This window comes from Rhamphochromis sp. 'chilingali' (genome assembly GCF_963969265.1).
Source record: "Rhamphochromis sp. 'chilingali' genome assembly, chromosome: 17".
In the NCBI taxonomy this organism is placed as follows: Eukaryota; Metazoa; Chordata; class Actinopteri; order Cichliformes; family Cichlidae; genus Rhamphochromis; species Rhamphochromis sp. 'chilingali'.
This window is the reverse complement of record NC_137944.1, coordinates 33,077,801-33,090,717: the sequence shown is the minus strand read 5'-3', so window position 1 is coordinate 33,090,717 and position 12,917 is coordinate 33,077,801. Positions and strand designations below refer to the sequence as shown.

Sequence of the window (12,917 nt, the reverse complement as noted above, 5' to 3'; positions counted from 1 at the left end):
TGAAGAAGCCAGTCTGGACAGGTCTAATGCTACACCTGTCCATTCTAAACTATATACAATTTAAATTGCATATCACAATGTGCTTTAAATGCCTTATACCAGGGTTAATGCTGAAAGCTCTTACACCGAATGTAAACATGATCTGAAATAAGGCTTCAAATATCCATGAAGTTTGCATAGGCAGCAAAGTTTCTCCCTGCTTCGTTTTTCCTTTTGGAAAAGAAACTACACATTTCTCATGAATTGTGTTCTTTATTTTCAAGTGCAAAGGAGCCACAAGATTAGTAACAATACTGCAAAGAATCTGTACAAACATCACTTCTGACAGAACAGGGGACAAGCTTATTTTAAGCAGGACAATACATTTTCTCTCCCCATTGGTCAGGTTATTCAGTTTGTCCTTTCTGCAGATGCTGTGACATCCAGGTGAAGGAATGATGAATCAGGATTTCACTCCTTAGAGAACATGTGCACGAGCAGGTCACACACACGGTTGCTGTAGCCAAACTCATTATCGTACCTGCAGGTACAAAAATGAGAGCAGAAGGTTCAACAGTGGAAACGTGAAAGATGGGAAAGCTGCAGGCTTTAGTGCATAATGGCTAACTGTTTAAATCACAGAAGTTTGTCTTCTTGGGGCACTAGGTGTAAACTCGGTGACTAGGAATACCAGTCTATTACATTTTTACTCATTTCATACTACATGAGATTCAGATTTCCATTTGTAGTAATCAATTCATTTAAATGCAGCAAACAAGCTTTGGTCAACTGAGTTTAATAAATGCAGTTTCATACTAGAGACATGTTCATCGAGTCTCACCATGAAACCAGCTTGACAAAGTTGTCGTTGAGTGCAATGCCAGCTCCAGCGTCAAAGATTGACGAGTGAGGGTCACTGTTGAAGTCTGTGGACACAACCTGAACAGAAAGAGTGCAAGTGTAGTTGTTCTGTTAGTGTGCCAGTCCTCGAGCACATCTGTAAAGCTAGTTAGACAAATGCTGCCACCTAGTGACTCCTGTGTGGCCACACAAGTGAAACAGTCTCATTCTCCCCTTTTAAGAGTATAATGTAGCCTGGTGTTTCAGATGTGGGTGTTTTGTACCTGGTCCTCTGTGTATCCCAGAATTCCCTTCATGGGTCCCTCAGCAGCAGCTTTGATCGTTTTCTTTATGTCTTCATACTTTGCCTGAGATGAGAAATTATAATCCTCAGATTAGACAAATGCAAACTCTAGATAAGGGAACATGAATCAGCTTTATGTCAATTATGAGACGCTTACAGGCTTCTCCAGTCGGACAGTAAGGTCGACGACAGACACGTTGGGGGTGGGCACACGGAAAGCCATACCTGTCAGTTTACTGTAACAAACATTCAAAGCTCAGGGCATTTTGCTGATAGTTTGTCATTACACCGTCCTGATCCTTTTCAGGAAGACACATGTGCCATTTTAAAATGGAGAATTAGAGGAAAAGTACCCGTTCAGCTCAGGGATGACCTTGCCAACAGCCTTGGCGGCTCCAGTGGAGGCAGGGATGATGTTCTGGGAGGCACCACGGCCATCTCTCCACATTTTACCAGAGGGCCCGTCAACAGTCTTCTGTGTGGCAGTGACAGCGTGGACTGTGCTCTGAAAGAGCAGGTAAAGGTTATTCAGAGGCAGAATCAGATCGTCCCAACAATGTGAGCTAATCTGAGCAGCTGTCGGACAAGTTAAACAGAATTTCAGAGGCAAGTAGCTTTGTTGATGTTGTAGAGGGACCACATTTACTTGATGCAGCAGAAACACTTTGTGACAAGAGAACTACTGGAAAGCAGGACCCTGATATAGACACCCAGTATCCAAGCTTTCTGATCATGTGATGTTTGTGAAGGGCCATCAGTCTCCAGCATCAGTGACTAAAATTTGGTGAGTCTGCCACAAAGAATGACCCTCCCCAGAATGTCAAACTGAGGAGACTTTGAGCTTTTTATTGGCATTGTGCAGTTTTTGCACAGCGAAATTGGGTAGCTGGACCACAAAGGTGCAAAAGACAAAATACAATGAGGGGAAGGAGAAAAAAAAAAAAAAAAGTGCAATGTATACGTATGTGAGTACTAGCAACATGTAACTAAATGAAGTTGTTGCTGAACGCATTGTACAGTTTGTTGGCCGACTGCTCTTAAAGTTCCTAAAATCTTCTGGTTATAAGAGATTCACTCAAAAGAAGCAGTATCAGTTCTTTACCATGAGACCTTCCACGATGCCAAAATTGTCGTGTACGACCTTGGCGAGGGGAGCCAGGCAGTTGGTGGTGCAGGAAGCATTGCTACGGAGAAAGCACATGTCAACTTAATGTATGACAGCTTAAGTGCAGAGATGCTACACCAAACAAACTTTAAGAAGCCATCTAGACATCTGCAGCCAGCTGTCCAAACAGCCATTATAGAATCACGCACGCACACACTCACGCACGCACACACGGCATCTGTAAGCACTCAGTACCAACACTCACCTGACAACCGTCAATGAGTTGTTGTATTTTTCGTGGTTGACACCCATTACAAACATTGGTGCATCAGCACTGGGAGCAGAGATCACCACCCTCTTAGCTCCACCCTTCAGATGAGCCTAACAAATCAAAATAGAGCTTAAGACTGATTGTACAATCACTGATGCTTCAGGAAGCTCCAAGATTATGCAAACTAGATTCCAAAAAGATTGCATTAATTTAGAGCTACAGGTCAGGATGATGAAAACTGTTCCTTCAACATGCGAAACAATCCAGTCATCTTCAGGGTGAAACTGCACTTTAGACAGGTGAGAAAGCACAACAGCAGCCAACTTACAGAAGCCTTCTCAATGGTGGTAAAGACACCAGTGGACTCTACAACATAGTCCACACCAGCATCACCCCACTTGATGTTGGCGGGGTCCCTCCTATGCAGTTCAGAGAAGTTAGTTATTCAATCTGAGGCAAACTTGCTGGACAAAGTGCACATGTGACAGTTACGTACTCTTGGAAGACCATGATGTGCATGTTACCGATGACCAGCTTGCCACCCTCAGTCTTCACCTCTCCGTGCTTCCAAGTGCCGTGAGTGGAGTCGTACTTGAACATGTAGGCCTGCATTAAGAGGTGACCATTAAAAATGCAACAAAACCTGCCATTTCTTAAGAGAAGTCAACATGAGGTCTCTAAAACTTCCTGGTGTCCTTGACAACGCAGTCTTTGCTTAAAATGTTTCATTTAAGAACTTTGCTTTTCCTACATTACTAAACAGAATCAAACAGGCTTGTTAAGTACCATCAATTTATAGAGCAGAAGAAACCCATCCTCTCACCATGTATTCCAGGTCAATGAAGGGATCATTGATGGCTACAACCTCAACCTTACCACCAGCAACAGCAGCACGAGTCACCAAACGACCAATACGTCCAAATCTGAAATGCAGGTCAGACTAAAGAATCAGTACAGATATGAAAGGGAGCAAGAACGACTAGGTTGTTGTGAGACAGTAAGGATGAAATATTTTGTTGAATTCAAACTGAAGACCCTTGTAATGTCTGCATAGTCCAATTAAAATATCAGGTTCCAGGCCCAAGTTTTTAAATTGCAACTATGTCCACTTTATTCATTTCCTGTCTGACCAGCAGGTTTAATCTGAGTCACTGCAGAGGATGGCTTTGCCATGCAAGGCCTGCCAACCTTGACTGAAGATAACAGTGGCTGGCACCAGCAGCTGATAGCCTGTTTAGGCCCAATATGGGCATTGTCAGTGAGGCAGATTGAAGAGTGTGGAACTAAGGAAGCATGAGGGTCGAAAGTTCAGAGCACGTTATAGTAATGGAGATAAAGAGGGTTGTGAAGTAAGAGTTTCCGAGAGAAATCAAGATATGCTACAAAGACAAGTTTTTAAATCACCCAAACATTTGTCTCTAACTTTTTCATGTTTTGTGACAAGTTAGTGCTTCAGAATTGAGTGTGTGGAGGTGTTAGAGTACAACAGTTGCTTGTGGGTTACCCAAACAGATTAGGCCATTCTTGTGAATTGCTGCCTCCAAGTAGATTTGGAGGCATACAAAAAATAAAACGCAACACAAAAAAAAAAAAAAAAAATTTGTCCAAGATGGCAAAAGGCACAATTTTCCTCATCAAGTTTAAGTTCTGAACAAACTTAAAGTGGGATTTCATATGTGGATGAACCAAAAGCAGACTTTGCCTTGCGACTGCAAGACTGAACCCGTGTTTAGTTACAGCTAAGATACAGTTGCCACATAGTTGGAATTTGATTGTATTCATGGCCTTTCAATAATACTGCATTTAGGCTCTATTGTATTTCAGCTTCTATCAGAGCAAACAAGGCTGCTCAATTCAAGATTTCTAAAGATGTGGTGAAACATGTTTCTTCATGTAAACTGATCTGGAAGCAACATGCAACTCTCCTAAAGAAGTTGCTAAAAGCCTGCAGAAGTTAAACGTTGCCATTATGGACGAGCATACCAACTACTGTGTCAGAGGGAAGCCGATAGTAAATTCAGGGTTGAGGCCACCACTAGCTTTGGCTTTAGATCAAGCTGAAGACAGTGAGTTGTGGCATGAACTATTGAGCACCAGAGTTTTGTCATGCAACACTGCATGCCTTCAGTTCACACGAGTCACATTACATAGTTTGTTTGCAACTGTATCCTGCAACAGGAGACAAATATACAACATGCACACAAAACGACTTTATCAGCTTTGATGTATCAGGAAGCTGAGACTCCTTTGAAACTGCTAGAGAACTTTATGGGTTGAGTAAGAGGAAATCTGGACAATAGCAAAACAGGAAGGAAAGTCTTAAGGGGAGCAATTTGAAAATTCATATCTGTAGGAACCTACATAAAGTCCATGTTCATCAACTGGTGTTCTCTTAAAGCCATTCACCTCATGAAATTTAGAGTTAAATGTAAAGTAATTACTGAATATAAAGTTCTTACTTTTGTCAAATATAAAATTATCACAAGTCAGATGTAACAGTTTCACATTTAACTGATATTAGAAATCACTAGCACAGTAAAATGTTAGCAAGTTTAACTTCAGGTGGGATGACAGCATGCTGCCATGGAGGCTGCTTGCACAGTCTAGTTTGTGGCAAAGTCAGTAGTGTACATATCCTTAAAGTTAGTAAGGGGTCAAGAACAAAACACTAATGTTGTACCATTGGGGGACACTTATGAAATTTGGCAATTCTAGCAGCTTTAAACACAAGCAGCTTCACTACTGTCTCATTAGTGAATCATTTTAATTGTCAGGTGCAGAAACCCTCAAGTTATCCTCTCAAACTCTTTGTCAGGCGCTGCCATCATTGACAAAGTTTTGACAGGAGGGGGAAGAGCCACAGGCATGCAGATTTCCTTTGTTTTGGAAAGCTGCTGAGCAGCCAGAAGGCCAAAATGGACTGGAGCCCATCTTCTGTTTCTGAGCCTCATTGTGAGGTACGTGTCCAAAATCAGGGAGCCAAATCACCCTGCGGCTCTGCAGCAGCAGCTGCTGCTTCACAAGAGGAAGAGAAAATGTTTCAGCTGTGATCTCCGAGTCTGAGCAGTGTCCACACAGAGTCGGCCGATCACTGATCTCCAGTGGAAAGGTTAAGGAGTTAAAATTAGATGAGGGGAGAATGAAGAGGAATGTGACAGCTGAAGAGAGCAGCGATACTGACAGAAGGGCGTTGTTGAAGAGCGGACGCCAACTGTGACACCACCAGACTATAAATAACCAGAGAATAGACAGGTCCAGACCGCAGTCCTGTCCTGCTTTTAGGGTTCAGATGATGCTCAGGCAGCACTCCAGCGGTCCTCTGTGAGGCAGCTAAATATTTAGACACCTTTAAGTGTCTGGCATTTCTAGATTTCAAGCCTTGTTTAATTTATGTTCATTTAACAAGTTGCCCTTTTACCATCTTGACAAGAAGTTGCCGTTTCAGCTTTCAAACATTGGCAATCAGTTTGTATTTTGGCCTCCATAAGGCATTTGTTTAGCACATTTCCAACAAGGTGTTAAGTTTAAACTGCTTTTGCCACTTGATTAAATCTTTACTTCATGAGCCAATAAGTAAAACCACAAGGACAACATGTCACTAGAGGAAAACCAAATCGGAGGCCCTACAATTCAATTAAATTGCCCACTGATCTAAATTTTAGAAACACTTTCAACCTTTGACATAAACACTTGTGTCAATACACCATTCAGACAACAGGGGATGAAGTTAAAATACCTGGATACAAATCAAGCATCCAAAGAAATCCAAGAATCTTATCCGGGGTATACTGAAATGCCTGCTTGATTATCTACTTTGAACTTTATTAAAAGATATACAAATAAAATGCAAGACTTAGTTGCACCTACTCAAGTTTTACTAGCATCAAACCAAACACCCCTTTGCAACACATGGGGTAGTGATTGTTAATTAAGCCGATGAGAAGGAAACCTCTGCCAGGACACCTGCACAATGACAGGTGTAGAAACTTACCCATTGACTCCAATCTTCACCATTGTGCCTGATGTGGTCTACACCTCACTGAGAGGGAGGAAACAGTTTAGCCTTTAATTCACTTATACAAGAAGAAGAAAAAAAAAGATGCACATTCAAGAATTAAAAGATTAACGTTTCAAAAAACTCAAAACAAAACTTTACAGGAAGCAGAAACCGTGTAATAAAAACGCTACTTTCTGTGTGTTTCGTTCACCTGTTACTCTGAGCAGCAGGTAAAACTGTCAAAGCTCAACCACTAAACAAAGGCAACAAATGCGGGAAACCAAACCCTTACCTGAGAGGACACTGGGATACGAACGTCCTTCGGAGAAGAAGCGAGAACGGGAAAGAAGTTTCGAGGCACGCCATTTATATGCGCTGTCCTCCCGGGCCACGCCCCCTTCCTCAGTGGCCCAACTTTAAAGGTCACGTGAAGCTGCGAACGAGTTTAATTAAGAGCGTCGTTTTTTTGTGCGGTCTTTGCTCAGTCTGAGAGGTCGCTATACAACAGAACCACAGTGCAAATGTGCAATCTGTAATGGCATAATTAGAATTAAACGCCACTCTTCAGAATAGTTCCTGGAAGGAGCTCCACAGGAAAACACAAGAACAAAACCATGTTGTGGCAACTGGGAATTTTAGGAAGGAAATACCAATATCATGGGAATAATAATAACATAAATAACAAAACATCCACTTACAATTGTTTTGCATTTGATTCGTTTGCCCAAAAGGACAGCAAACAACACACAAAATCGCAGATTTCATTAACAGCTTTAATATTATCATTTCTGCAGGCATTGCAATGATGTTGCCAATGTCAATTTTATGTTACTGTATTTATTTTTCTATTTTACAATCAGACTCATGAAATGAAAATCTGATATCATGAATAACGACATCTTGTTACTTCATGTTGCAGAAAATCTGGAATAACATCCTTTCAAATGGTGAAAGGCTTTTGCTTTGTTGCTCCAGGCCACCATCATTTTCTAGCAAAAACGTTTTTCTTCTAATTTAATCAAAGATTTACTCACAATTTATTGATGATTGTGTGTAATTTATTTATATCATACATTAAATTAAATAATAGGTTAATCAAGTGAAATCACAATTACCAAAACGGATTTCTCAATGTTATAAAACTGAAATGTGATTTACCTTTTAGTACTGTCAGAAATCTGTGATCAGTTGGGTATAAATCCATCTCTGTAGCTGTGTTATTTTCAGCAAGCACAAAGAATCTATTTTTATTAAAAAGACAACTGTCAAAAATTACATAAGAGAGTTTAATGAGGAAGGTGAGAGCACTGATGTGTTAATCTGGTCTTCGGTCCAAAGTCAGACCTAGGACACCCCCCCACTGCTGCCCTGTCCAGGCTCAGTCACAGGATGATCCTGCCGGTCATGTGATGTTCGGGTTTCCACCACTACGTGAAGCATATCACACACAGACAGGAGGGCAACTTTCATAGTCAGTCTAGTGCTAATCCCACTGAAGCTTAGTTTTATGTATTTAAATGAAGAAATATTACAGTGAAACTTACAGGGAAATAATCACAATGATTTTTTGAATTCCCCCAACAAATCTCTGAATGCAGGCTTGTGTGTTCGTAGCAAAAACTACAGGGGTGGCAGAGCCTCTGAACTTTAACAGCAGTCGCGTTAATTTGGTCACCAAATGTGCTGGTGACCAAATAAATCTCTACCCCAGGAGTTTCAAACTCATTTTAGTTCATGGACCACCTACAGTTCAACTTGATCTCAAGTGGGGAGACTCAGAAAAAACAGTCCAACCTATAAAAACATATAGAAATATATTGTGGCATGCAGAGGAATCTTTACAAAGAAGCTCACAGAGAGAGATTGTTATTCAACCCCAAGCTGGTAGGGGGAGCTCTTTATTACAACACACACTGATGCTACACTGTGCTTCGAGGCTCATCAACAGCACAACAGAACTCACCCATGGTTGCATTCATTCTATAAACAACACTGTAAGTGCCTTTGAACCGCAGTACAAACACAACACTCAAGACAACAGCCAAAAGCAGTGTAACCATAAACAACAAAACAAGAACATTCAAACAGCAGTCCCAAGGCATGATGGGAGAGAACTAGCCGCTCCCCCAACACGCCACAATATTTTCTTTTAAGTGTAAAAATGTGCATGTACTCTCTGAAAACATTCATATGTAATGTACCATAAAACAGATGATTAGCAGCCTGAGATGGCTTAGGAAAACTGAGTATAGTCTCAACAGTGCCAGTTTTCCTCTTTCTGTCAGTCTACTATCATTAGAAAAATGCTGCAGAACTGCATCGGGATGTCGTCTTGGCTTACAGGTGTCGCTCAGATTTTTGTAAAAAATAAGAGACAAAAACTCCAAAAATGATGCCGATGCTGGCTTAGATTTTAATGTTTTGCAAACCCGTCCACTGGGCCAGATCTGATCCTTTTGTTGGTCTATTCTGGCCCTTGGGCTGTATGTTTGACACATCTGGTCCTAAGCTTTCCACTTCAGCCAGAAAATCTAAACGGTTATATTCAGCAACCAGAGAATTGGATCATATGGAAAATTAATTCATCCAAAAATATTATTATCTCCCACGACCCTGAATTGGATAAGCAGAAGAGAATGGCTGGATATTTATTTTAAAGCTTTGAAAACATGTTACAAATGAAGTTCCCCTTGTAAAAATAGAATAATAATGAGTAATAACGAGGCTGAGTAATCTGATACGGCTTATCACTGTAAGTTTCATCTAATGTTAATCAAACAAGAAGACACGGTATGGTTGGAATCCACATATGGTGGTCCTGTGAGTATTTTCAGCAGCACGATGGAGTAATGAAGGAATGTCACTCAGCGTGGCTCACCGAAGATTTAAATAGATTTTGGTAACCGACAGAAACCCGCAGGTATAAGACTTTTGAGGCTATGAATGCACACACAATATTGTTGTGTTTTACAAATGCACAGACTGTATATAAAAGATGGACGTAGCTGTCGTCAGGTTGCATTTTGATTTTCAAGCTCTTCTTTTGAAGCCTCAGCCTGCACGTTTTGACCCTGAGATTTTGGTGTTTTGAAACTTGACATGATGTGTGGAGAGTGAAAGGAGGACACATCATAAAGATTTGCCTGGTTTATCATCTGTTTTCTTCTCAAAGGGACCATAATTTATAAAGTCAAATCATGTTGTAATAAATAAGACTTAACACTTTCAGTCTAAACCACAAACATCACCAAATACATGCATCCAAACCTGTGACATTTGCACCCCATTCATACCTGGTATTACTGCTTGGCCTAGAACATTAAGTCCAAGAACATAGTTCATACTTTGATCAGATATTAGAAGGTACAAATGCAATCTATGCAGCATGACCACATCTTCAAGAAAAAAGAACACATTTTGAAACCAATAATAAATGAAAGGTAGATAATTATCCAGATACCGTATCTCTATACAGACTGCATGGGTGTATTTTAGTACTCACAAAGCAAAAGAACAATCTAGCCCTGCGGATCAAAGAACATACAGCTCTACAGGTCAGTCAGTGGAGGGTAACATATAAAGGTCAGCCTATAAATATGGCATCCTGTTCTGAACTCTCTTCATATAGACAGTATGTTAAAGAGTGTGACATTTAGGTGAGCTGGGCACCTCTGTTCGGGGTCAGACACACCAGAGGGTTAGCAAGAACGTCTCTGAAACAAAAAGGGACTGAAGGTTGGTTTGTATGTTTGAATGAAGCCCGGACAGCTCTCAAAAGCAGAGCCCAGGTGAGATAAATGTGCGCCCTTTGTGTGCGTGATGGTGTAACTGTGCACATATCTGCACTGAATGTAATGCAGAGCCTGATAAATGCTTTGTCTTTGGTTAGGGGTGCATTCTAGCTGCTCAGATAAGCCCCATGATCCAACACAGCCATGCCTTATCTAGGAAAAAAGAAAGGAAACCTGGTTGCTATGACAACCCCAGTGGTTAGACAGCTGGTTAATAATTCAAGTCTCGCTTGCTCCTGTCTGATATTTGTCTTTCTGCTGCACAGACTGTACAAACATTGTCTAAAATTCACAGACTATGTCACTGCATTTCCAGAGGAAGTCAAAGCTCCTGAAATGAGCTGCTCTTCCTCTCGATCTTCTCACTGCCCCGTTCTCTGGCTTCATTTCCATCGGAGCTGAGATTAAAACCTTCTACCCAAACGCATTCAGAAAAGTATTCTGCTATACCGTGCATCAGTATTTGAATTTGCTATGACAGAAACTTAAATAAAGAAAATGACAGTCAACAAAAGGCAGAAGGAATGCAGAACATCGGGAGCATCAGGAGCAGAACACATTAAAAATAATACATGAAGAAAGTTTGAAATCATCTTCATGACCTTCTGCTGTTTCTTCATCCTTTCCCACCGAGCAGCTGACTCGAAGTTGCAGGAGGCTCAAAGTGTTTGTATGAGTGACCTTTAATGATTTCATTTTAAGCTGATGACATTTATAACATTCCCCCTTTTTTATTAAAGAATGGATGTGTCTGTGGGTGTAGAAGGAAGGAGAAAGAGGCAGTGCAAAGGTCAAGAAGCAGATTTAAACCCAAAGAACGAGAGTGGGCGATTAAACCCGCTGAGCCTCCAGAACAACAAACACAGCCTGCGCTTTCATTCAGGCACACGGAGTGATGTGGCATTAAGGCTTTACTCTTAGAGCCTTATAACACATGCAAGTGATAATGTCTACAAAAATGCTGGGAACAGAGATTTTAGCTTAAAACTGCTAATTGCTTCTCCTGAACCACGATCTCTGGTATCCAGTTTAAAGTGACGGGTCATCTTTTTGCATTTAGTTTTTTTCATCCTTAAAGATACTTTGTTATAAGTTGCCCAGTTTTGGAATAATTGGCTGTAAAGATATAGTTCTCTGTTTCCTTTAATAAAATTACATTTTGTCTCAAAGCACCAAAAGTATGTTTAAAAAATGAGCAGTGATGTCTCTTTCCAGAAATCTCGGCCTTGTTGTGAGCAGTTTCATGGCAACTGTATCACTCTGCAGAAGGAAACACGGATCTACTGATGACAGGAGCTAAACAATCATCCTGAGAGCTTCTAATATAATCAACAGCTCCCGCTATTTAGACTTCCTGTTTAATAGGAAAAATGTTTTCTTCTATTCTTCAGTTGTTTAGTAAAACAGACTGAGATAATAGTTATAATACTGGTTTGCACTACAGCCAGATGATTTTCTCTGGTTTGGAGTCAAAGTAAAGAAGACGAAGCTGTGTGAGCAGAAGAGAGAGGACAACAGACAAATAATGCTGAATATGAAGCTGCCAGGCAGGAGGAAAAAAGGAAGACCTCAGAGGAGATTCATGGGTGTAGTGAAGGAGGACATGCAGAGGGTGGATACGACAGAAGAGGATGCTACGGTGAGATGGAGGCAGAAGAGGAAGAAGAAGAAGACATACTTTCACTTAGGTACATCAAGCGAGTGTGGGCTTTCATGAATCCTGAAAGTATCAATCAGAAGTAATTTATGGACAAATTCAGCTTCTCTGTAAGAAAAAAAGATATAAATTATTTGCTGCTATTCTTTCCTTCAAGATTTCCTGTAGTTTCTTGTTTATGAAGGGTGTACTTCTTCAAAGCGAGGGAAGTCAGCCAAGTTGAGTTTAGAGTCACAGTCCTCTGCTTCCCAAAGGTGTCTCCTTTTTAATCTGATTAGATCACCATGGAAACTAAACGCTGAAAGTATTACCTGGTCATGTTCAGAGCACTGATTTAAAAATCAGTTGGAAGTGCCACGTTTTATTTACAATGAAATCTGAGTGTGGTGTAGATTCTCTGCTGAAGGATTGTGTGTATGCTCCTTGTTAAGCTGCACCTTACTAACACCACATGGAGAAGACGTGACGTGAGTATGCATTGCATGGTCGCAGGAATTTACATTTATTTAGTTTTTATGCTTGATCCTAAATGGGTCCTTGATCAGTTTTCTGTAACATGTTGGAATGACAGCTGTGAGAAAACTGATCTTTGTGTTGGTTATTTGTCACCAAAAATATTGAGTGATTACAATGAATTTCACTTTGATTTGGCAGCAAACTAAACAGATTTCCTTATTTCCTTGAACTGGGACAGTGTCAGAAATTAATAGACTAAGTAGCCTTTAATGTGTTAATGGATCAACTTTAAACTCTCAGAACTCTAATGAAGAGCTGTCATGTTACAAATACTCATTAACATTTTTTCTGAGTCTTTTGATTCTTTAGTGTTTTTATCGTGGGGAAGGAGCGGGGATGTTTCCCCTGCTCCTCACTGAAATCTACACCTCTGGCTAAAAAGGGCTTGCAGATCACTGAATTGTGTTTCTGCTTTTTGGAACTGGCTTGTAAATTAAAACCGATTCAGATTCTTATC

The 12,917-nt window shown here is 40.7% G+C and overlaps 1 protein-coding gene across 1 annotated transcript; it reads right to left on the bottom strand.

The window, feature by feature from the left end:
• Positions 1-232: 232 nt before the first annotated feature.
• LOC308385207 (glyceraldehyde-3-phosphate dehydrogenase-like) lies at positions 233-6,898 on the bottom strand. Its single transcript, XM_080864012.1, has 12 exons — positions 6,789-6,898; positions 6,491-6,538; positions 3,323-3,422; positions 2,996-3,105; positions 2,828-2,918; positions 2,494-2,609; positions 2,226-2,307; positions 1,477-1,628; positions 1,281-1,359; positions 1,104-1,187; positions 821-918; positions 233-520 (listed from the first exon to the last, which is right to left on the bottom strand). Exons 2-12 carry the CDS (start codon positions 6,511-6,513, stop codon positions 451-453), a joined length of 1,005 nt encoding a protein of 334 aa, XP_080720138.1. The 5' UTR covers positions 6,514-6,538; positions 6,789-6,898; the 3' UTR covers positions 233-450.
• Between the last annotated feature and the right edge of the window lie 6,019 nt (positions 6,899-12,917).

Bases quoted from the DNA above. Each gene is read 5' to 3' on its own strand.
- LOC308385207 (XM_080864012.1), bottom strand. From the start codon at position 6,513: ATGGTGAAGATTGGAGTCAATGG. The intron at 2,610-2,827 runs GTAAGTTGGCTG...TTGATTTGTTAG, and splicing joins CCACCATTGAGAAGGCTTCT to GCTCATCTGAAGGGTGGAGC. The intron at 521-820 runs GTGAGACTCGAT...TTGTACCTGCAG, and splicing joins TTTGTCAAGCTGGTTTCATG to GTACGATAATGAGTTTGGCT.